Source organism: Rhinoraja longicauda, chromosome 18, assembly GCF_053455715.1.
Source record: "Rhinoraja longicauda isolate Sanriku21f chromosome 18, sRhiLon1.1, whole genome shotgun sequence".
Taxonomy (NCBI): Eukaryota; Metazoa; Chordata; class Chondrichthyes; order Rajiformes; family Arhynchobatidae; genus Rhinoraja; species Rhinoraja longicauda.
In genome coordinates this window covers 40301071-40324825 of record NC_135970.1, presented here as the reverse complement: position 1 = coordinate 40324825, position 23755 = coordinate 40301071, and the positions used below count along the sequence as shown (strand labels likewise).

At 39.8% G+C, this 23755-nt stretch overlaps 1 protein-coding gene across 1 annotated transcript in view; it reads left to right on the top strand.

Moving 5' to 3' along the window:
* Nucleotides 1-23755, top strand: part of qser1 (glutamine and serine rich 1) — a 90556-nt gene that overhangs the window by 49138 nt on the left and 17663 nt on the right. The window contains exons 2-3 of the mRNA XM_078414916.1: nucleotides 9795-9895; nucleotides 21929-22090. Of these exons, the coding sequence (XP_078271042.1) occupies nucleotides 9795-9895; nucleotides 21929-22090 (263 nt within the window). The remainder of the gene's footprint in view (nucleotides 1-9794; nucleotides 9896-21928; nucleotides 22091-23755) is intronic.

Genomic DNA, 23755 nt, shown 5'->3' with positions numbered 1-23755 from the left:
AACTGCTCTTTACAAGCCAAAGAGTCCACTACTGGATGCTGTGTGAAGTTACTTGGATTGCTACCTAATGGTATTTTACAAAGTGAAATTTATCAGTTTATAAAGTTGCTGTTTGGAAGCAGTAAGCGTTTTGATTGTTCTGAATTTCTAATGGTGTTATAAACTCAGTACTTTGCTGTACTTATTTTTAAATCCAAATGAATAGAGGTTTGTTCATTCCCAACTTCTTGGTTGTCATTGGCACATCCTGCACCTGTGTGGAAGTGCTTGATCACTTTGGTGACTTAAGACATCAATAAATTCACCCTTTGTCTCACTATTGGATATCTAGTCTGACAGTGCACTCAATGGCCACCTTCAACAACTGGAGAAACAAAATACTTTCTGCAATTTAGCTTAAGAGCTAGGTTGATGTAAGATGCTCCACGGTTAAGGAATTGTGACCACAGTTGAACTTCAAGTCATTCACCAGTTTCCAATCTTCCACTGACACAGCAGCTAGCCATTACATATTGAGTTGGGTGCTGCCTTTAAGGGAGGTTCAAACCATGGGTTCTCTGTGGTGGATGTGGGTAGTGGACAATTTTCAGTAATGAAGTATTTGTTGAATGCATTGCACATTTCTTTCCATTTCTATATAGGATTTGTGCCACTGCACTAATGTTCTCCCATTGCCCCTCTTTTTTTAAACTTGTGTTCTTTTGGATACCACATGATGGTATGAGAACTGCCAAAGATATCGGTGGATATATATTCTGGTGGGTTTCTGAGAGATGTATTTTGGATTGTTTGAAAGCTGAATTAGTGCATGTTTCTAGTGGTTTTGTTTAGATTTGTCAAGGCAGTAGTTCCATCACAAAGCATAATTGGCTCTAGTGAGAACCAGTAGATCTTGTTTCTTGATTTCCATTTAACACCACAACTACCATGAGAACCAAAAGCATTATCATTGGGATTTTGTTTGTTTGATGTCACAATGGGTTTTACTGCAGTTATTAAGTGTTTTTATGTATAATTTGTAATCCAGTCAGGAATGATGAGTGGGTTTGGCGGCACTTGCTGAGCAAGAAACAGAGATAATGTTTTTAAATGAAGGAGCTATACCAGAACTGATTGCTCAGATGGATCATCCCAACTGGAATTTGATGGGTTAAGTTTTTGCTTAAGCTAAGAAATTTGATTTGGCCCAGTGTATGCTAATTGGGAGTGTGCTCTACTTTCATGTAATAATTTGCTTTAGTTAAACATTTTGTTCAAGATGGCCGCGCCGTTGTGTTTGGCTGCCTGCCACTATGTTTCTTTTTTTTCCTAATCAGATGTGCAGCACTTTGGTCAAGGTGGGTTGTTTTTAAATGTGCTATACAAATAAAATTGACTTGACTTGACTTGACATGGGGTCTTGGATGTATTGCTTCTGCTCCAGTTCTGTGAGTTCAAGAATCAAGAGTGTTTTATTGTCATATATCCCAGGTAGAACAATGAAATTCTTACTTGCTGCAGCTAAACAGAATGTTCCAAGTTATTTGAAGAGTACCACGTAGGATCTCTCATTCACCCTCAGGGGTTCTAGACCAAGTAAATGGGTTTGGAACATGATGTACTTAGAAAATAGGTGCAGGAGGAGGCCATTTGGCCCTTCGAGCCAGCACCGTCATTCATTTTGATCATGGCTGATCATCCACAATTAGTAACCTGTGCCTGCCTTCTCCCCACATCCCTTGATTCCACTAGCCCCTAGAGCTCTATCTAACTCTCTTTTAAATTCATCCAGTGAATTGGCCTCTGCTGCCTTCTGTGGCAGAGAATTCCACAAATTCACAACTCTCTGGGTGAAAATGTTTCTTCTTGCCTCTTTTAAATGGTCTCTCCTTTATTATTGGACTGTGGCCCCTGGCACAGAAAACAACTTCTGTTGTTTGGTCTCTGTGTTTTCATCATAGAGATTTTAAATTAAATTAATTAATTTTGTCACGTGTACTGAGGTACTGTGAACTTTTTATATTTCATACAGGCAGATTGAGCCACAACATGGCCGCATGCATGCATCATGGTACTGCCAAAAAAAAAGGGAAAAAAACAAATGTAGTATAAAATTTTGCAGCTAGAGAGAAAGTGCAGATACCCCTTTTATAACATGCAAGCATTGGCACAATTGATGGGTGGGTGTCTGTGTGGTCAGTTTGCGAGTCTAGCTTAGTGCCCGCGATGGCTTTGCAAAGATCATACCTAGATTTCCTGCAGAGATCAAGGACACCTGACTTGAATGCCTCAAATCTGGATTTCTGCAGGGAGTGGATATCTTGGTTTATCCATGGTTTCTGGTTGAGGAACATTTGGCTAGATTGGTGCACAGTCCTCTACGTTTTTACAGATGAAATCTGTGCCTGCAGTGGTGTACTCGTCTAGGTTGGCTGCCACTTTTTCCGAATGTGCCTCTGGCCACCGACTCAAAGCAGTCGGTCTTTCATTTATCCTCTTGGGAGGCTTCTGCCAAATGGAGCTTGAAGTGGCATAAATATTTCAAGAAATAAACACGGAAAATGCTGGAAACGTTCAGCAGGTCATACAACATCTGTGCTTCTGTTTCTATAATGCTACTTGACCTGAATGTTTCCAATATTTTCAGCAGATGTTTTAATTTCTTTTCATTCCTTATGTTTTCAAGAACTTGGTGTCAAACATGAGAATGATATAACCTGCCCATGGAATGTGGTAGAGTGTAATTGATGTTACCATGGCAAAATATGCTGATGTTGGATTGCCTATATTGCTAATGGATATATAATAATAGTAATAATACATTTTATTTGTCATATGCAGGTTGGCACAGGGTCAACGGTACAATGAAATGTATTTGACAAGACAACGGGTCACCTCAGCAGTAATATTCCAAGGATAAATAAGATTAAAAAATGACATTAGTAAGGTAAAAAGACAATATTAAAAATAGTTAAAAGACAATATTAAAAATAATCAACATATATGATTTGAAAGGTGTTTATGAGTTCAGAAGCCTGATGGTCTGATGGTAGAAACTGTTCTTAAGTCTGGTGGTACGCGCAGCCATACTCCTGTATCGTCTGCCTGACGGTAACAAGGAGAACAGCCTGCGTGCTGGGTGGCTGTGGTCCTTGATGATGCTGCGTGCCTTCCGCAGGCACCGCCGGTAGAAAATGTCCTGAATGGCCTGGAGGCAGTTGCCAGTGATGTGCTGTGCCGTGCCGTGCCGTCTTCACCACTCTCTGTAGTGATTTGTGGCTGTGGCAGAACAGTTCCCGTACCAGACTGTAATGCAGCCCGTCAGCAGGCTCTCAATGGTGCATCTGTAGAAGTTTGTGAGGATGCTGGCGTTCATGCCAAACTTCCTCAGTCTTCTAAATAATACTTGTAGTTCCCCTCTAATGCTTTGAGCAGCCTGTTATCCATATCTCTGAAGTAGATAAAGAATTGGAACCTGTGCTTCTGGGTTTGAGGTCTTGATCTTTACGCTCTTTTTAGTTGGCTGTACGCTGTAGTGGTTCACTAAAAGTGTTGGCAAATTTTATCCGCTTTTGCAGAGAGGTGGCTCCTTTAACATAGAATTAAACCACCTTTACCCATTCTCATCATGAATATTAATTATTATTGGAGGCATATTGACGGGTTCTATTGAATGCTTGGTGTAAAGCCTATCATCTCGTGTTCCACTAAGGAGCTTAGAGGAACAGTGACCCCAATGTCCACATTGGCAAGCGTCTTCTGTATACTGCAAATTGATCACTGAGTTTGGATCTTGGTTCCAGGAATGGCGATGAAGAAGGGTTTTCTATTTGTCCTGTTATTTGTCCAACTATTACCCTAGACGTGAAGTGCACTGCTGCAGTGTAGAAGATTAAGAGTGGGGTTGGCGCGTTGACACAGCCTTTGAGGAAGGACATTCTTGCTATTGAGGGAGTGCAGCACAGGTTCATGAGGGTAATTCCCGGGATGGCGGGACTGTCAAATGATGAAAGAATTAAACTTGGATCGAAAACGTTAGTCTTCAGGAAGGTTTATTCAGCTTCTCAGAATTTTTGTAAAATGGTAAGCAAGTAATAAGATTTATTATTTTGCACTTTTGTCAATCCCCCTTGACGGTTTGAGGCAGATAGAACATATCTCCACGTGGAAGACTCGGGCTTCTAAGTGTATGGTAGAAATAAGGAACTATGGATGCTGCTTTACAAAAAAAAAGCCAGTGCTGGAGTAACTCAACAGATCAGGCAGCATCCCTGGAGAACATGGATAGGTGATGTCTCGAGTCAGGACCCTTCAGACTAATATGTAAGGGTGGGAGGGAAGAAAGCTAAAAGAGAGGGGCATGGCAAAGAGTGGCAGGTAATAGATGAACACAGGCGAGCAAGGTTTGAGAGGCATTTGGTTGGACAAGAGCCAGAGATGAAATAAAAGGTGTGCGATAAAATAAAAGGTGTGCGATAAAAGGATTGAAGAGTTGTGAATTATGAGGAAGGGATGTAAGGGAGGGGACAATTTGAGGAGAAATGGGTGTGAATCTAGATGCGACCAAGGAGGGGGGGGGGGGGTTAAAGGGGTGTGTGGACAAGGAGGGGGTGTTGTTGGAGGTTCCCTAAAATTTGGAAAATGCAATGTTTATACTGTTGGGTTGTAACCTACCCAAACAGAATAAGAGGTGCTGTTGCTTGAGTTTGCATGTGGCTTCACTTGGCAATGGAGGAGGCCCAGGGCAGAAAGGTCAGTATGGGAATTAAAATGATTGAAAGGAAGCTTTTGTAAAACTTTTGTCTCAGCCAAGAGAAAAAATATTTATTTGATATTTGTGTCTTGATTTATCATTTTGTTGTAATTCAAACAAATTTTCTTTTCATCCCAATTATGAAGTCTATCTGTTACATTAAGTAATACAGTAATGTTGATTTGAGTTCTCTTCAAAGCCTACTTCACTTTTTGGCTACTTTGAGTAAATCTTAGTGATTAAGCTTTGCAGTGACTTCCAGTTTGTTTGTTACAGGATCTCAATTTCTGTGTAGCCTAATCTATTTATACCATTGTGAAGAAATAACTTAAATGTGTACAGTATTCACATCTCATTACCCAGTTAAGTAGGTATCTTATCCACTTGTGTTCATTTATAAATGGGATTACAAATTTATGTAAACAAAAGGTAGTAGTTTATCTTCTACACTATACCAGGTGCTGGAATGAATAATCTTGAGAATCATTAAATGATAATTATTAAGAGTTAAATAACTATTAGCATTTAACTTTCACCAAGAACCTATGTTCTGCTGCCATCTTATTTCCAGGTTTTGATAATGGCTAAGTTTGGTTTTTGAATTGTTATTGCTTTGGCCATTTGAGAGGGTGCTTATTATTTCTTGCCAAGTTTCCTTCACAATGGAAATAAATAGTTATGTTTACTAATTAAACTCTTGCCAAGTGTCAAAGTCAAGCTCCAAAATCTTAGTTGTCCTTTGCTGATAGAATCATAGCACTTAACATTTTGCGTGCAAGTCATAAATGGGATTAGTTGTTTAAAATATTTAGTAACATTAGTTGCCAAAGCAGTTGAGCCACAATAATTTAGAAATAAGTGATTGCTGATTTACAGTTTACAATTTACAGTTGAGATTGGTGTCAGAGATTGAGATTAATGTAGCATTAGACATAGATAGCCGTGGAGCTACGTCAGATAAATAGATTTCAAAATAGATTAAAATCTTGCAGTTAAAGATTCCGAACATATGAAGCTACTGAGGTGTCAGTGAGTAATCATCTGAAAAGTTGCTCTTGTGTACTGTCTCAGTCTGATTTTACTGTTTTACAGCATTTTGTATCATTTGAAGTGACACTGTTATAGCTTTAAGTATTTAATCACTATTTTTGGAACTTTTACATGTTTACTTTCTTGCACTGTCTTGCTGTCTCTATCTGTTGTTTTCTTGCTGTACTGTCCACTTAAACTCGTGCCATGTTTTTCGGATATCTTCGCTACTTCATCAGGCTAGAATGTCTTGCACATGGTGATATTAACTTCCAATTAATCTTACAATGCCTGCACTCTTCTGTCCTCCTTTAATCACTTTCCACATAAATTCGGCTACTGAGCCTGAAGAAGGCTCCCAAGCCAAAACATTGCCTATCTTTGTGTTCCAGAGATGATATCTGATCTGCTAAGTTACTCCAGCACTTTGTGTTAAACACTGCCATTTATTTTCTTGGCCACCTCCTTAACTTCACTATCAATGGGACCTCGCTGACTAACCCCAATAATAGTTGCTTTCACCCACTCTGGTAAAATTCAAATCAGTTTGTTATGTACACCAGGGTGCAATGAGCTTCCTTGCTCACATGAAGCTCAAGAGTAAACAGTATACACACAGTAATGATAAATACAATAATAAATAATGGGTGCAAAACAGCAGAATGGTGCAAGAGTGTAGTGTAATCCAGTCGTGAAAAAACCCCAAAACAATCTATTTTTCATCGTGATGTAAGTTGGTAACTGTAGCACTTTCACTTTATACAGAACTCCATCCTGTAGTTTTTACATGCATCTCATGTAGTTCTATGATCAATTTAAGGCTCTAACTATTTAAGAATCTTCCTCATTCAATGCAGTAAACTCTGTATATGTATTTATTTCCACCAAATTAAATCTTGAGATTTTTGAGGCCAAAGAGAAAAACCATGTTGAAGGAGAAATTGCAACCAAGCATTGATGAAATAGTTTCCAATACAAATCATTACTGTACCGTCAAACTCTGATGTTCCATGGGGAAAAAATATTTCTGTAAATTTGTGTGCATTTATTTGGGCATAGTCAATATTTAACAATTCCTACAATTGAATGTTTCCATACAATTAGACATAATTCAATGGGAAGCAATATGGAATAAAATGTTTTATCCCACAACTGCATATTTAGAAAATTATTTCTCCAGATTAAGTAATTATAGAGTCAGAGTCCTAGAGTGATACAGTGTGGAAACAACTTGCCCAGGCTGGCCAACATGTCCCACTACACTAGTCCCACCTGCCCGCGTTTGGTCCATATCCCTCCAAACCTGTCCAATCCATGTACTTGTCTAACTGTTTCTTAAACGCTGGGATAATCCCAGCCTCAACTACGTCCTCTGGCAGCTTGTTCCATACACCCACCACCTTCTGCGTGGAAAAAGTTATTCCTCGGATTCCTATTAAATCTTTTCCCTTTCACCTTGAACTTGTGTACTCTGGTCCTTGATTCACCTACACTGGGCAAGAGACTCTGTTCATCTACCCAATCTATTCCTCTCTCATGATTTTATACATCTCTAATATCACCCCTCATCCTCCTGTGCTCCAAGGAATAGAGTCCCAACCTACTCAACCTCTCCCTTTAGCTCTATAATTATATTACATATACAGTAAGGCAATCTTCAGTGATGTGTCTGCACTAATCACCTTTCTGAATTAACATATCAAATATGACACTTTGTCACAGATACAAATCAATGTAGTGTTGATGTGTTTTTAGTCAGTTTCTCACTTGACTCTTGAAACTGAAGTTGCATTAAGAGCTCTGCCTCTTCCCTATCACATCTCATTCACCACTCTCTTGTATTCGCTAACTAATGCAGACTCCTGAGTGAACATTACCTTGATTTGAAAATTCTTATTGCAAATCTCTTATTGTTTGATTGCCAACTGGCTTTAAATCAACTTCTCGCCTACCACAATAGGTGTACTGCTTTAATTTTTGCCTCTTGAAACATTTGTTGCCATTGTTGAGGTGTTATGCCTGTAGCTATTAATGCCTAAACTCTTTAATCCCCTTCCTAAAGGTCCGTCCCCTCTTCTTTAAAAACATTAATATCTGCTCTTTGTGTGTTTATTCATCTCTGAAGCACCTTTGAACATTTTGCAGCATTGAAGGTGTATTTAAAATTGCATAGATAAGAACTTTAACCTATAGAACTGTAAATAGTTTATAATTGCTCTTTTGTCTTGGATAGTAAATGGTTAGATCGACCAATCAATAGAAGTAGGTTAGGTATGTAACTGAACTTCATAAACTCTGCAATCGTGTTGGTCTTAACATGCTCTATTTGCATTGCACGGCAAAGGTGCATTAGTTGTCAATTAGTCACACCTTGTTTGCACATTTCTGGTGGATAAACTTAAATTTGCATTTGTACAATATCAACAAATCTTATGAAACAGTTAAGTGCGAGTTATATGACTGAAGAGGGCACCAGCATCTCAAGTTTTGAAGGACTATTAATTAGATGAGCAGTATTTAGTAGTTGCCTACAAATGAAGGGGAAAATTTATCTGAATGCTCTAAATATTTTCTTTCCTTCTCAGTTCTATTTGACTCACTTGGATTGAATGTAATATCACACATGAGGAACAAGCAAGAACATTTCAAACTCCTTTTACAGCTACTTGACTTCTATTAAAATTGTGTAAATGAAGTTTTGTTTTTGGAGCCTAATTTTTATCATGTATATAGAGGTGTAAATTTGATTTTCATTTCATATGTCATGTATTTACTGGACAGCAAGTGTAATCTTGACCATTGGTACTAAATTGGTTACAATTTCACCTTGTTGTGCTGAGCTGGCGGTAATCCACAAATACAGTTTACATTGACCCACATTCAACTCCATGTTTAACCTGTTAGGCTCTCTTACTCCTTGCAAAGCAGATATACTGAAACAGCTTTCAGGCAACACAAAACTGTTACTGAAACTGGAGGGGTTGAGTTACAATGAGAGTATGGATACGTTGGGACTTAGGAGGCTGACAGGGTAACCTTGGAAGTATATAAAATCACGAGGGGCATAGATAACCAAAAAACCCTGTCTTTTCTCCAAGATAGTGGTGTCTAAAACTAGAGGATTAGATTTTAAATGAGAGAGGAACGATATAACAGGGACCCAAGGGGTAACATTTCAACTGAGAAGGTGGTGGGCATGAAGAATGAGCTGCCGGGGGAACCTGCAGTGGTGGGTACAATTTATGATGTTTAAACAACATTTGGACAAGTTTATGGATAGATAAGGTTTAGAGGGCTTTAGGCCAAAAGCAGGCATTTGGGATTAGCTCATTTTGACATTGGTTAGCACAGACGAGATGGACCAAAGGGCCTGTTTTTTTGCAGCATGACTCATAGTACAGTGCTTGATGGTTGACCATTATTATTTATCAGATTTATTGAATGGCTTTATTTTATGGAATGGAAAAGTGGATTTATTTAAGAAATTATTCTCTGGAAATTATTTGGAAAAGGAAAATCATTATTTTGGTTTGCAGGAACGAGATTAAATGTGAAGATGACACGAGATATAGGCTACTGAGAGGCTGTGAGAAGTCCTAACCGATGTGTTTAAAGTCGTAATGGCATAAAGAGTAGCCAGAAACTTCACATTGACGAGGGATCAAGAAGGAGGTTTGATCGATTGAAGATTTGATAGATTAACAAAAGAGACGGAAATCACACCAGACAAATAAAAAAATTTCTGCAGTGAGTGGTTTGCATCTAGAGTGCATTGCCAGCCAGAGAAGTAATGGAGGCAAATTCAATTGTAGCAATAAAAATGGAATTCGATAAGTATTTGAAATACAGAAATTTGCAAGTGTGGGGAGAGGGTAGTGAGTAGGACTAGCTAACTTTGCAGAACTTTATTTATGATTTAAACTTGACAATAGTTTTGATCTTTGATTTTCTTCCTTTCACCCAGTCTCTGTTTAAAAATAACTGCATTTGTTACATTTTACTAACCAACTCTGTTGCCTATGTTTTTTCTCAGCTTGAGCTATGGAGCATCACATCCAGAAACTGACCTCATTCATAGGCAGGCTTATGCAACATCTCACCAGCTGCCTGGCTATACCACTACACACCCCACAGGTAAAAAATGATTTAGAGTGACTTTGAGTAACTTACAAGTTTAAAAAAAAATATCTGGAATAAAAACAGTGTTGAAAATATTCATTTGGCAGGGCTGCATGTGAAGAGAGGTGTGGCAAGGAACTGCAGATGCTGGTTACACAAGCATCTGCAGATAGACACAAAATGCTGGAGTAACTCAGTGGGACAGACAGCATCTCTGGAGAGAAGGAATGGGTGATGTTTTGGGTCTCAACCCGAAACTTCACCCATTCCATCTCTCCAGAGATGCGACTTGTCCCGCTGAGTTACTCCAACATTTTGTATCTATCTTCTGTGAAGAGAGAATCTGTGTTGATGTTTCACGTCCATGAAGTTTCATCAGATCTGAGAAAAGTTAGAAATCAAACAAGTTTTACAGAAAAAAATGTGTGGATGTGTGAGGAGGGCGAGTGGGAGGGGGGGGGTGGGGGGAAGGGGACGGTGGGGGGGGAAGGGGGACAGTGGGGGGCAGGAGAGGGACAAGTGGGGGCAGTGGAGGGACAAGTGGGGGGTGGGGTAGGGGGATGGAGTGGGTCAGTGGGGGGAGGAGGGTGGGATAAGGTGGATTGAGTGGGGGGATTGAGAGTGCTACACCAATATAGGAGAGGCTTTGAGTCCAGGGCTCACTCAGTGACGACACCCTCTCCCCTTCCCTGTTCCCCCTCTACGAGGAATGAGCCCAAGGGGTCCACTTGGTCTAGTATGTATTAAAAACTTATTTGAAATCTGTTTTCAGGTAGTTTATGGGAATCTGCAGTTTGTGATTTTATTTTAAATTAACAAATAAATTGACAGCACGGCCTTTTTTCCAGCTAAATGGCTCTGGACTGATTACCCAGCCAGTCCAATGACATTTAAAACAGATTGGGCCACTTTAAATGTAGATTATATTAGAATTACGTAGAATACAGCACTTCCCAATCATTTTCAGTACGCTATTGAAAGCCCCTGTTACAGCTCACTAAGACAAAGGCAACAAGAAGTGTAGGAATGCTGCCACCTACAGGCATTCTTCCAGGTCACACAGTTTTAACTTGAAATTACTCTAAACTGTTGTTCTAACTGCAGGAAGTCCCTGCATAACAGAACTGTGGAGGACCCTTTACCACAGGACATGAGCAGTTCCAGGGCAACTTGTTACCATCTTTCATATGGATGGGCAATAAAAATTAACTTTGGCAGTGCCACAGACTTCTGTAAATAACTTTTAAAAAACAATCAGATCATGCTTGCCAAGAATCACGTACTGTATAATTTAATCATAAAAATGCGGTCTCCTGAAAGATCATTAACCTGAAATGTTACTTGTTATTTTTTTCTGGATGGTGCCTGACATATTGAATGTTTCCAGCATTTTTCTGTTTTTATTTCATATTGGCAACATTTTTACTTTTTGATTATGTCAGTTTTCTGTTCGGTTATTTTTTTTTAAACAAAGGGGTTTGGTTCTACAACTTTAATTCAATCAATGTGCTGATTTTAAGCTGTCTCAATGATAGCATTATTCAAATCCATTTTTGTATGGTCTTGTGGTTTTGGTTTATGTTGCATTTCAAATTGGGGTGCAAAGTCAAAGCACACTCTTGAGTAGGTGAATAGGAATAATGGGGAAGAGTTGCACTGAGAGAGAGGAGGCTTTTTAGGAAGAGATGTTAAACTAAGGTTTGAATTGTCTGCTCTGTTAGATTTTAAAACAGAAGTGTTATTCCCAGTATTAAAAGCGGAGGATTTTGAAAATAGCAATCTGGGGAAAGGGCTGAATGTGCCACTTCTGGTCCATCAGTGGAGACAATGAAATATGTTTAAAAATAATTAGGTCCAGAGAAATGACAGCAAGAAGAACTGGAATGTGATAATATAGGGTAAATTGGGTGTCAAAAGTATTGATGAAGCTGACAGGAAAACAATGGGTATTGGCTAGCGAATAACAATATGTGTGTTGGTGGATATATAAATTGGCAATGAATGAAAATAAGACTAATCAGAAAAAGAAAAAATAAAGCTGAATATCTTAAATGTGAGATACAAGTCTATACATACCAATGATCTGAAATTATTTGATTTGGTGTTGAGTAAAGTCTTTAGTCAAAGGATGAGAAGCTCGTGTGTATATTTGTTTCAGTTATTCAGCATCTGTAGCACTTTGCTGTTGGATTAGTGTTCTTCCCTTTGACTTTTTACTATGTTTATTGCTCATTAACATCGCTCAAGGTACATAAAAAATGGCTGCCACGGTTCTCGTGTTAAAATGCAAGCTTGTATTGTTATGCTTTATGTGCGTCTTGAACTCCTAACTCTGACTTGGATTATCAATTGAGTTGTGGTGGAAATTAGAACATCCCTGAAGGGTTCATTTTATTTAAACCAGAATACAAGAATGTCACAGTAGAGGATGACTGTTACGTGAACTTGAATTCACGGAGCTCAAACAAGCACAGGCTAAGTACTCCCACCAGCTGAAAGAGGACTTCAAACAGCTGATGACGAAAAACGAGACCACCACCTCTGAGATGAAGAGAACTCTGGAAGAGCTGAGACAAGAAAACTGTGCACTCCGTGCCCAAATAGCCAAAATGAAGGAGGATATAATTAAGCAAGCAAAATAATTTTGCAAACAGCTCCAAAATGTCAGGAACAATCACTCAGAAGTTCCAAAAAGGACACCCGAAAAGACACAGAGCCCATCTGTTGCTCACCTTCCAACACCTCTGATCTGCATTCAACCCACCAATACATCACCATCGGAGATGGGAGAGACCAGGAAGCTGCTGCACGCCCTGTGCTCCCAACTTTTGTGGTAAACCCCCCCCCCCCCAAAAAAACACATACATATAATACAGTCCCTCCTGAGTGACTGATAAAATAAAAAAATAGCATAGGATTGCACTGAATTAGTACTGTTAATATTGTTGATATTACTATTAATATTGTTGATATTGCTATTTTTAATATCGTTATTATTACTAGGTGGCAGTACGAGCCTGCCGTACCAAGGCATACCCAATTTTACCTAACATTTCCCATTTATAGAAAAAGTTAGTGTTCTCACACTTGTCCCACAAAATGTTTTTCTTTTCTCTGAAGAAAAAGAAAGATATATAAGTAAACATAAATGAGTTCATTCCATATAAGCTGCTGGAATATCCAGGGTCTGTACTCCTCAACCTTCGGGATGAAGACTAGGAACCGTGAATTCCTAAAGTTCATAGAAGATACTGATATAATGATATTAACAGAAACATGGCATCGAAAGGATACGTTTACTCACTGCCCCTCACGGTATCATGAAGTCATGGTGCCCTCAGTAAAAACTACTAATATACATAAGGGCAGAACTTCCGGGGGTGTCTTGGTGTGGTACAAGGGACAGTCACATTACATCAATAAAACAGGGGAAATCACATATATGGCTGAAACTAGATAGAGGAATTGAAATAACTGAGGAAGATACATATCTATGTGCTGTCTACAAACCCCCAATGGAATTGCCATACTTTGAGGAGGATCTATTTGAAACTCTCCACACGGAAATCAACCATTTCTAGGCCCACGGAAATGTGCTACTATGTGGGGATTTGAATGCAAGGACCGGATGTGAACCCAATTTCATAGACCCACAGGGCAACAACCATGTGTTCGGTCAAACTACTTTGTACGTCACACCAACCATCGCCAACCGGAACAACCTTGACTGTGAAATAAATATAAGTGGCAGAGAGGTAGTGCATCTCTATCGAGCCTTGGGCCTATATATAGTTAATGGTAGGTTCAGAGGGGACTCGCTGGGGAGGTTCACATATTCCTCGGCTCTTGGGTCTAGCGTGGTGGACTATGCAATCACTGATATGGACCCCTGCACTATCAGTGCATTCACTGTTAGGCAGCAGTCCCCTCTCTCAGACCATAGCCAAATCAACGTGTACCTAAAATATTCTGCTCAAATTAAAGACGTAAAAAAGGAGCGCAGTACGCTCTATAAACTAAATCAGACATACAGATGGGCTCCAGACAGTGGAGATAAATTCATCATGGCCCTGAACTCACCCGATCTCATAAATAAAATATAAAAATTTAAGACAAACCCATATGAGACTACCAGAGATGATGTAAACATGGCCTAAATGACATTAATATGACCTTTCACAAGGCAGCTGTCAAAGCTGACCTTGTGAAACAAGAGAAAAATCATCAAAAAACATAACCATGAAAAATGGTTTGACTACGAGTGCAAAAGTGTCAGAAAAAATCTGAGGAAAATATTAGGAACAAAACACAAAACTATACCCATAAAAGACTTGAAGAAATTGAAAACTCCATAAATCAAAACAAATTTTGGGATATGTGGAATAACCTGAGCACAACAAAACCACAAGCATTACCAATTCACAATGGTGATACCTGGAGGGCATATTTCGAAGATCTATATAAAGGCATTCCAATAAATTAAATAAACTTAAACTACTCTCATATCAAAGAAAAACTCCAAACATTAGAAACAACAATTAAAGACTATCAAAACCCTCTCGACTTCCCAATCACTCCAGAAGAATTGGCCACAAAAATAAAATCTCTCCACTCAAAGAAAGCCTGTAGTCAAGACAGCATTAAAAATGAAATGCTTAAGTATAGCACTCCGGAGGTGCAGCATACAGTGCTTAGGCTGTTCAACATCATATTACGTTCACGTTATTTTCCTGATATTTGGTGTCAAGGGCTTATTTTGCCCATTTATAAGAGTGGAAACAAATCAGATCCAAACAATTATCGTGGCATCTGTGTCAGTAGCTGCCTTGGGAAGTTATTCTGCAGTATTATAAATAACAGAATGCAGGATTTCCTTAGCAAATATAATATTCTCTGTAAAAGCCAAATTGGCTTCCTCCCAAAACATCACACCACTGACCATATCTATACCCTCCACACACTCATTGAAAAACATATACATCAAGCAAAAAATGGAAAACTATTTGCTTGTTTTATTGACTTTAAGGAAGCATTTGACTCTATTTGGCACGAAGGGCTTTATTACAAACTTCTCCATTGTGGTATAGGAGGAAAGGTATATGACCTTATCAAATCAATATATTTGAATAATAAATGTGGTGTCAAAATTGGGGACAAATGCACTGATCTCTTCACCCAGAGAAGAGGCGTCCGGCAAGGCTGCAATCTGAGCCCAACACTGTTTAATGTGTACATAAACGATTTGGCAGTAAAGTTGGACCAGAGCACAGTGCCAGGCCTCTGTTTTCTGGACGGAGATGTAAAATCCCTACTTTATGCGGATGACTTGGTTTTGTTGTCTCCCACAGAACAGGGACTGCAGCAACAGTTAGACCTACTCGATGAGTACTGCCAAAATTGGGCCCTGCCAGTAATTCTAAAGAAAACCAACATCATGATTTTTCAAAAAAGACCATGATGTCAGGAAGACAAATACCAATTCACACTCAATGGTATCATTATCGAACACACTATGAGCTACACTTACCTTGGTCTAACTGTTGCAGCATTAGGGAGCTTTAGCATGACAGTGAATGCACTTAAAGAGAAAGCTCGAAGAGCTCTGTATGTAATAAAAAGAAGATTCCACAACATCCAAATTCAATTTTAATCCAATTAAAATCTGGCTTAAAGTATTTGACAGTGTAATTCAGCCCATTGCGCTTTATGGTAGTGAAGTATGGGGTCCGCTCAGTCACCATAGCTATACTAAATTGGAAAAACACACAACAGAGGCCCTACATGCGGAATTTTGTCGGAACATCCTCCGCATCCAAAGGAAAACACTAACAAACGCATGTAGGGTGGAATTAGGTAGATACCCACTGATAATAAATATCCAGAAACGAGCACTAAATTTTTGGAATCACCTTAAATCTAGTCCTCCAGACACCCTCCAGTTCAAAGCTCTCCAAACCCAAGAGGGGAACTCAGAAAAGAGCTCCCTGTGTCAGTTGGTACTGAGACTAACTACCCCTATTCAGCTAAACCTTGACTAGTCTCAGATCAACACTGCTCAGATCAACACTCCAATCATCAGTTAGAGTGGACCAAATTATTAAACAATGCAAAGAAATCTATTTGGAACATTGGGATAAAGTAACCAAAAGCCAAAGTAGATTAGAATGTTACCATGCCCTAAAAAGAGATTATAAATTGGCAGACTAACTCTCAACTGTTAGAGATATAAAGCAGAGACAGACTCTCACCAAGTACAGGTTAAGTGACCACCATTTAGCAGTTGAAAAAGGAAGACAGAAGAGATCTTGGCAACCAAGAGAAAATAGAATATGCGGTCACTGTTTGACAGATGAGGTTGAAACAGAGGTGCATTTCCTCTTAAAATGTAAAAAAATTGGACAAAATAAGGAAAATATACTTTGAAAAACTCCGTCTGGCAACCCCAGATTTTAAAGAACAAGATGATATATCAAAACTAAGAGTAATCCATGGCAAAGGAAATACGGCACATCTTGGCGCACAATACGTAACAGCATGCCACAACCTGAGAGACAGTGATTGACCAACATGTACACATACACGCATACATAAATTGACACTAATTGACATTAAGAAAATTAATGTTGACCTGCTAAAGTTGCTACCTTGCTGTACTGCTTACAACTGCAAGAACGAGTAGCAATCAATAAAAGGCTATAAATGTATTGCGTGTGTATATATATATATATATATGTGTGTGTGTATAGGGGCATATCTACCCATGTATTGTATACTTGTATTTATATTCATGCATTTTAAATATGTATGTTATGTTCTATACTTTGGCACTATAACGATGTATCTTATCATGCCAATGAAGTTTTTTAATTGACTTGCAATTGTGCTGTGCTCTCTCCAGCCCCACTTATTCATTTTGTTGTCCTTTAATAATCTTTTTTTCCCTAAAATATTGATCGGTGAGTCATTTAAAAGCTATCATAGATTTTGCTTTCCCACTATTGCTGGTAAAACTATACATTGTCCAACAAACTCAAGATCATTTTCTAATTTCACAAATACAAATGCACTTTTTTGGTGTGTTTTGGGATCACTATATTGATTTCAGAAATTCCCAGACACAGGATTGTGATAACAACTTGATAGCTTTCCTTCCTCCCTTGGAAGTAGTTCTGTGGAACTTTCACTTCATCTTGTGTATAAGGTCTTTGGATAACTTTTTCCATAATTCTGCTGACTGCTAATTTTATTTGGTCCTTTTCATGATCATGAATTTAAACTCGTAGCTACCACTTAACAAACTACAGCCCCTCATTTTGGGGAAAAAAGTCTAATCTTAAGTTTATTGGAATGTGGAGCACCAATGTCTCCAATATTTCCATAACAGTAAAGTTTCTCATCTTTTCATATTGCTTGCAATTTCTCTACATTAAATATCATCCAGCATTTATTTGCTCAATGTGCCTCCAGTTACTTTAAATCCTCCAAATTTAGTACCTATTCCTCCAGATTTTTAAATTTTGTGAAGAGCAACATTTAGAATTTCTGTTTTACATTTTCCAGTCCTAAAAAGAGAGCCCATGAACTGTTTCTCCCCTTTTTTTTGTTTGAGGCCACATTGCTTTCTTTTCTTATATTTGTTCATTGAATATGGTTGATGTTGGCAAGCCCTGTGTTTATTCTACATCTGAATTAAGTATCTTGCTAGGTCTCCAGGGAAAGCATTTAGGAGTGTCAAGTCTGCGCATGATGCGTATATAATTTGTTGTATTGATAATGAATTACCATTACTAATATTTAATTAAATCATGCAGATTTATTTTTGTGCCAATTTAAATTCCACAATTTCTGTTATGAAATTGGCTGTTCCTGATGGCTTGTCCAGTTACTTTCCTATACTGTTCCAATACCTCTGTAATGCATGCCATGATTTTACCAGCAGCAATTCTGTGCAACGCCTTGTCAATTGCCTTTTACATGTCCATTCTTCAGATCCACTTCACATTTTGCAAAGAAATGTTTAAAATGCTGCATCAATGCTGTACACGTGTTTTTGTGGGTAGAAATCTTCTGAAAATATTGATACAGGAAACCTCAACCAAACTTTTGAACATTCACAAACAACAGAAACATATCAGATGTTATCTTTGAGTTGCTTGTGACAGCAAAATAGCATTTTGTTACGTAAGCTCTAATGAAAAATGTTAAATAAAAAATTCTGCTTTGGGTCACTTGACCTGAAATGTGCAGAATTTGATGTGGCTAATCCTGGAGGTCTTCATGAATCATCTCAGAAGCAAAATGGCGGCGCTGCCATAGCAGCTGCGGCTTACCTGCGGTCCATTTGTCTTTGTGTTTTTGTTGTTTTTTTTTGTCTTAATTGTAGTTGTGATGTGGTGTTTTTGTGTTTGTGTACTATGTGTGTATGTGGGGGGGAGGGGGGGAACTGTAAAATTGTAAATAGGTGTCCCTTCCGAACGGAGACCCGACCTTTGTTTTCTGGGTGTTGTCTCCGTTCCTGCTGCGGCCTACCATCGGCCCAACTCCTGGAGCTGGCGGCCTCCAGGGCTCCGGTTCGCAGAGCCCGCGGACCGGACTTACCATCACCGGAGCCGGCCGTCTTCGGAGGCTGCGGGAGCGGCTGCGACTCGCGTTAGGCTCGGGCCGCGTGGATGCCGACATCAGGAGCTCCGGCAGCGGCAGCGTGTTCGCCCGCCCCGGATCGCGGGGCTTGGGTCGCGGACATTTCACCGTCCGGCGCGGCATAAAATAGGCCGCGGGATATTTCTCTGCTGGGCGGGAGCTTCAATGTCGGGAGCCACGACCGCCCCGACGTGCAACAACAGCGGCAGCAGCAGCGTGTTCGCCCGCCCCGGATCGGACTTATCATCGGCGGAGCCGGCCGTCTTCGGAGGCTGCGGGAGCGGCTGCGACTCGCCTTAGGCTCGGCCCGCTGCGGACCGTCCGGCGCGGCCTGCAACCACAACAACCTGACCGCGGGAGAGGACAGCAGGAGAAGGGAAAAGACATTGTGGCCTTCCATCACAGTGAGGAGAGGACTAGAGGAGACTCACTGTGATGGATGTTTTCTTGATGGATGTTTCTTTTGAGTGTTTTGGGGGTTGTGTAATTTTAATGCCTATTTTGATGCTTTTGTTGTTGGACTGTGGGTGACTGAATTTTGTCCAATTTGGATGACAAGAAAGCTATCTTGAATCTCTTGAATTATAATTATGTTTTCTTCTGCATGTTCCTTTGCATTAAATTTTGCTATTAAATCTGAACCAATGTTAGGTGCAACAGATGCAGAGCTTGCCAAACATCATCCATATCCCATGAAAAAACATTTAAAAAAAGAAGATTGTTATCAGTTTGTAAACCTGAAACTTTATTTGTTCAGAAATTTATCTTTTCTATTCTCTCTACAGACTGATCCAGTTTTCTAGTGCATATATCAATGCTTACCAAGCATTATATGATCAAAGAGAATACACATAGGGAAGAGCAGACAAGTAGAAAAAATCAAATGGAAGCAAAGAACAAGAAAGGCAGTAAGCAAGCACAGGAAGGACCAAAGATTGATTTGATAATAAAGGCACAAATAAAACCAGAAAGAGAATTATAAAGAAAATTAATTGTTTAAATTAACAAGAATTGTCAAAATGTTTGAGGCCGATTAGAATTCGGTGGCCTTCTCAGCGAGGACACATCTTGTAAGTGAATGGAAAACAATAATGGTCAATAAGATTATTTTAAATAAAGATACTGAAAGGAGGGAATCAAAATATTTTAGTCCTGTGTCTGAGAAGTAAAGTGTGCTTTAACTGTGTTTTGATTGTAGGAAATTTGAAGGCTCGATTTTTGTGGTATTTTTAAAATATTGTTAAAAATGCATTCTTAACATATCTAATAGTCCTGAGTTATCAAACATGATTCGTGCAATTAATAAGAGGAAACTGTGGGTACAGTATGTAGCTCTATTGTGGACCTTGTTAAAATGTTCTTCTGGTTTTGTTGTTAGCTGGAAATTAGATTTGACCACTAAGTTTCATATGTTCAGTTGAATTAATCACTTTTGATATCTGGTTCAATTTTGAGTTTATTTTTGTATATCATAAGTGATAGTAGTAGAACTGGGCCATTCGGCCCATCGTCTATTCCGCCATTCAATCATGGCTGATCTATCTCTCCCTCCTAACCCCATTCTCTTGCCTTCTCCCACCGACACCCGTACTAATCAGAATCTATCTGTGCCTTAAATCTATCCACTCACTTTGCCTCCACAGCCTTCTGTGGCAAAGAACTCCACAGATCATCACCCTCTGACTAAAGAAATTCCTCATCTCCTATCTGAAAGAGCATCCTTTAATTCTGAGGTTATGACCTTTAGTCCTAGACTCTCCCACGAGTGGAAACATCCTCTCCACATCCACTCTATCCAAGCTTTTTGCTATTCTGTACATTTCAATGAAGGCCCCCTCATTCATCTAAACTCCAGCGAATACAGGACCAGTGCCATCAAACGCTCATCATATGTTAACCTACTCATTCCTGGGATCATTCTTGTAAACCTCCTCTGGACCTTCTATAGAGCCAGCACATCCTTCCTCAGATATGGTGCCCAAAATTACTCAATATTCCAAATGGGGCCTGACCAATGCCTTATAGAGCCTCAGCATTACATCCCTGTTTTTGTATATAAACCATCTCAAAATAAATGCTAGCATTGTTTGCCTTCTTTACTGCAGATTTGACTTGCAGATTCATTTTTTGGGAATCCTGCACCAGCACTCCCAAGTTCCTTTCCACCTTCGATTTCTGGATTCTCTCCCCATTTAGAAAATAATCTATGCCTTTATTCCTACTACCAAATATATCAAGGTTTGATGAGGCATGTTACTTAAAATAACGTCGGCCAGTAAGACACATCAACTTCCAGTCACCTTAGATCTCTGTTGTTAAATCAAAATAACAAAGTCTGGTAAGTCTATATGCTGATTTTCAAGCTAGGTTACTTCTCCTGTAGTTGCTGGGGAAGGTACCTGTAGAGGGGGTGTTTTGGCTGGAAAGGGACGATTAAACCAGGGAGTTGTGGGGGGAGTGGTCTCTCTGGAAAGCTGATGGTTTCCGTGGAGACCAATCCCTGAGCAACTCTTTGGTTCACATCTCTTCCCAGCCAAACCACCCATTCTCCAGGTACTTTCCCCTGCAACCACAGGAGATGCAACACCTGGCCCTAGACCTCCTCCCTTGCATCCATTCAAAGATCCCAGCAACCCTTCCAGACGAGACCGAGTTCACATGTCCCCCTGTAACCTTATTGACCTCACTCAGTGCTCCCAACATGGACTCCTTTACATTTGTGAGACTAAGCATAAACAAGGCGAATGTTTCGTCAAACAGATGCTCAGTCCACCTGGACCTGCTGGATTACCCATTTAGTAATTATTTTAAATCCACTTCCCATTCCCATACTGACCTCTCTGCCATATGCAAACTGGAGGAAAAGCACCTCGTATTCCACTTGGTTTGCTTCCATCCCAATGGTATGAACATTGAATTCTCCAAATTTAGGTAATAATCAACACCCTCTCTCCCCTTTTCCCCTCTCTCCCTCTTCCCTCTGCCCCATCCGGATGCATACCCATTTCTTCCACGATGCTGCCCCCATCACCCCCCAATCCCCTTCCACCTGTATCCCTTCCTCTGGCTTCACATTTCACACCACTTCTCTCCTTATCATACAGCCTTTTGTTATTTTTCCTCTTTGACCTTTGTCCACCCATCTGCTAATCAAAACCATTCTCACCTGTATCCACCTATTACTCACATACTTTGTCTCCTTCCCTCCCCCCTCATTGCACTACCAGCTTTCGATTAGTATGAAGGGTCCCCACCCAAAACGTCACCTAACCCATGTCTTCCCGAGATGCTGCCTGGCGCTGAATTACTCCAGCACTTTCTTTTTTTTGTGAATTGGCATCTGTAGTTTCTTGGGTCTACGTGACTGATCATATCCTGTTGTATTAATTGTTGTCTGCATTTGTTCAGGGCTCTCCAGTTTGTTTGATGCAACCTTGCAACATTCTGGCAGCGGACCATCAGAGACCTCAGTTATGAACTTCCTTTCGGCAATTGAATCATGCACCCCTCAGGCTGGACCTGCTACAGCCACCCTGCTACCACAGTTCAGAACGCCTTCATGGCAGACAGGTAAATTATGAAGCCAGGAAACTTGGCTTTCTATGGTGAACTTATATTTTACACAAGTATTTCCCCATGTCAATTGCAGCATCAATGGAAAACATAAAGACCACAAGGTGAAGGAAATCTGAGCTTGAATGAGTGAGCATTTACAAATCTCGTGCATCTATGAACAGCTCTGTATTTTTAAAGTGTCAGGTTCCTGGACGGGAACCTAATATAACGTAATTTGTGTTCCTCTTCACCACTTTCTTCCCATCTCCTACTCTGATCACATCCGCAGCCCTCAACTGTCCATAAAATGATAATCGGTCATGGTTTAGCTTTTTGTGGTCACAGAAGCTAAAATTCTCATTTGAATTTGAAATTGTTTACATGGAGAAATTGCATTGAATTTTGGTTGTTCTTAAGATTTGAAAAGATTGGCTTTTTGAGTTTATCTTGATTAGAGTCTCAATTACTGGTACCTAAATTTGACAGAAGTGCAATGTTAATTTTCCAATCTCACGGTGGATTCTTTTCAAGCTTTTGGGCCAAAGGCTGTTCTATGAGTCCAGCACGGTGAAACCAGTGACCAATTAAGCCCATTATCTGAAGTATTAGACTAGATAAAGGATTTAAAAACTAATTACATTAACTTGATCCTTATTTATTGTCAAGCTAAAACCACATCTAGAAACATAGAAAATAGGTGCAGGAGGAGGCCATTTGGCCCTTCGAGCCAGCACCACCATTCATTGTGATCATGGCTGATCATCCATAATCAATAACCCGTGCCTGCCTTCTTCCCATATCCCTTGATTCCGTTAGCCCCATGAGCTCTATCTAACTCTCTTTTAAATTCATCCAGTGAATTGGCCTCCACTAGCTTCTGTGGCAGAGAATTCCACAAATTCAAAACTCTGGGTGAAAAGGTTTCTTCTCACCTCGGTTTTAAATGGCCTCCCCTTTATTCTTAGATTGTGGCCCCTCGTTCTGGACTTTCCCAATATTGGAAACATTTTTCCTGCATCTAGCTTGTCCAGTCCTTTTATAATTTTATGTTTCTATAAGATCCCTCTCATCCTTCTAAATTCCAGTGAATACAAGCCCAGTCTTTCCAATCTTTCCTCATATGACAGTCCCGCCATCCCGGGGATTAACCTCGTGAATCGGCACCTACGCTGCACTGCAAGGATGTCCTTCCTCAAATTAGGAGACCAAAACTGCACACAATCCTCCAGTTGTGGTCTCACCAGGGCCTGAAACAATTGCAGAAGGACCTCTTTACTCCCATTCTCAAATCCTCTCGTTATGAAGGCCAACATGCCATTAGCTTTCTTCACTGCCTGCTTCACCTGCATGTTTACTTTCAGGGACTGGTGTACAAGGACACCCAGGTCTCATTCTGTGAGTCCAGCACTGTGAAACCAGTGACCCATTATCTGAAATATTTGACTAGATAAAGGATTTTAAAACGAATTACATAAATTTGATCCTTATTTATTGTCGAGCTAAATATTTCTGGTCATAAACCACGAGATTACATATGGCTTTGAAATTTACAGTCAACCTTTAAACAGATCCTGTGGGTAAGTTCCCACCCACCACTCATCCTCCTTAAACTTGAGCTCGTCCAAAGTTCTGCTATTCACATTCCAGCTTGTGTCAAATGTCATTCACTTACCACCCGTA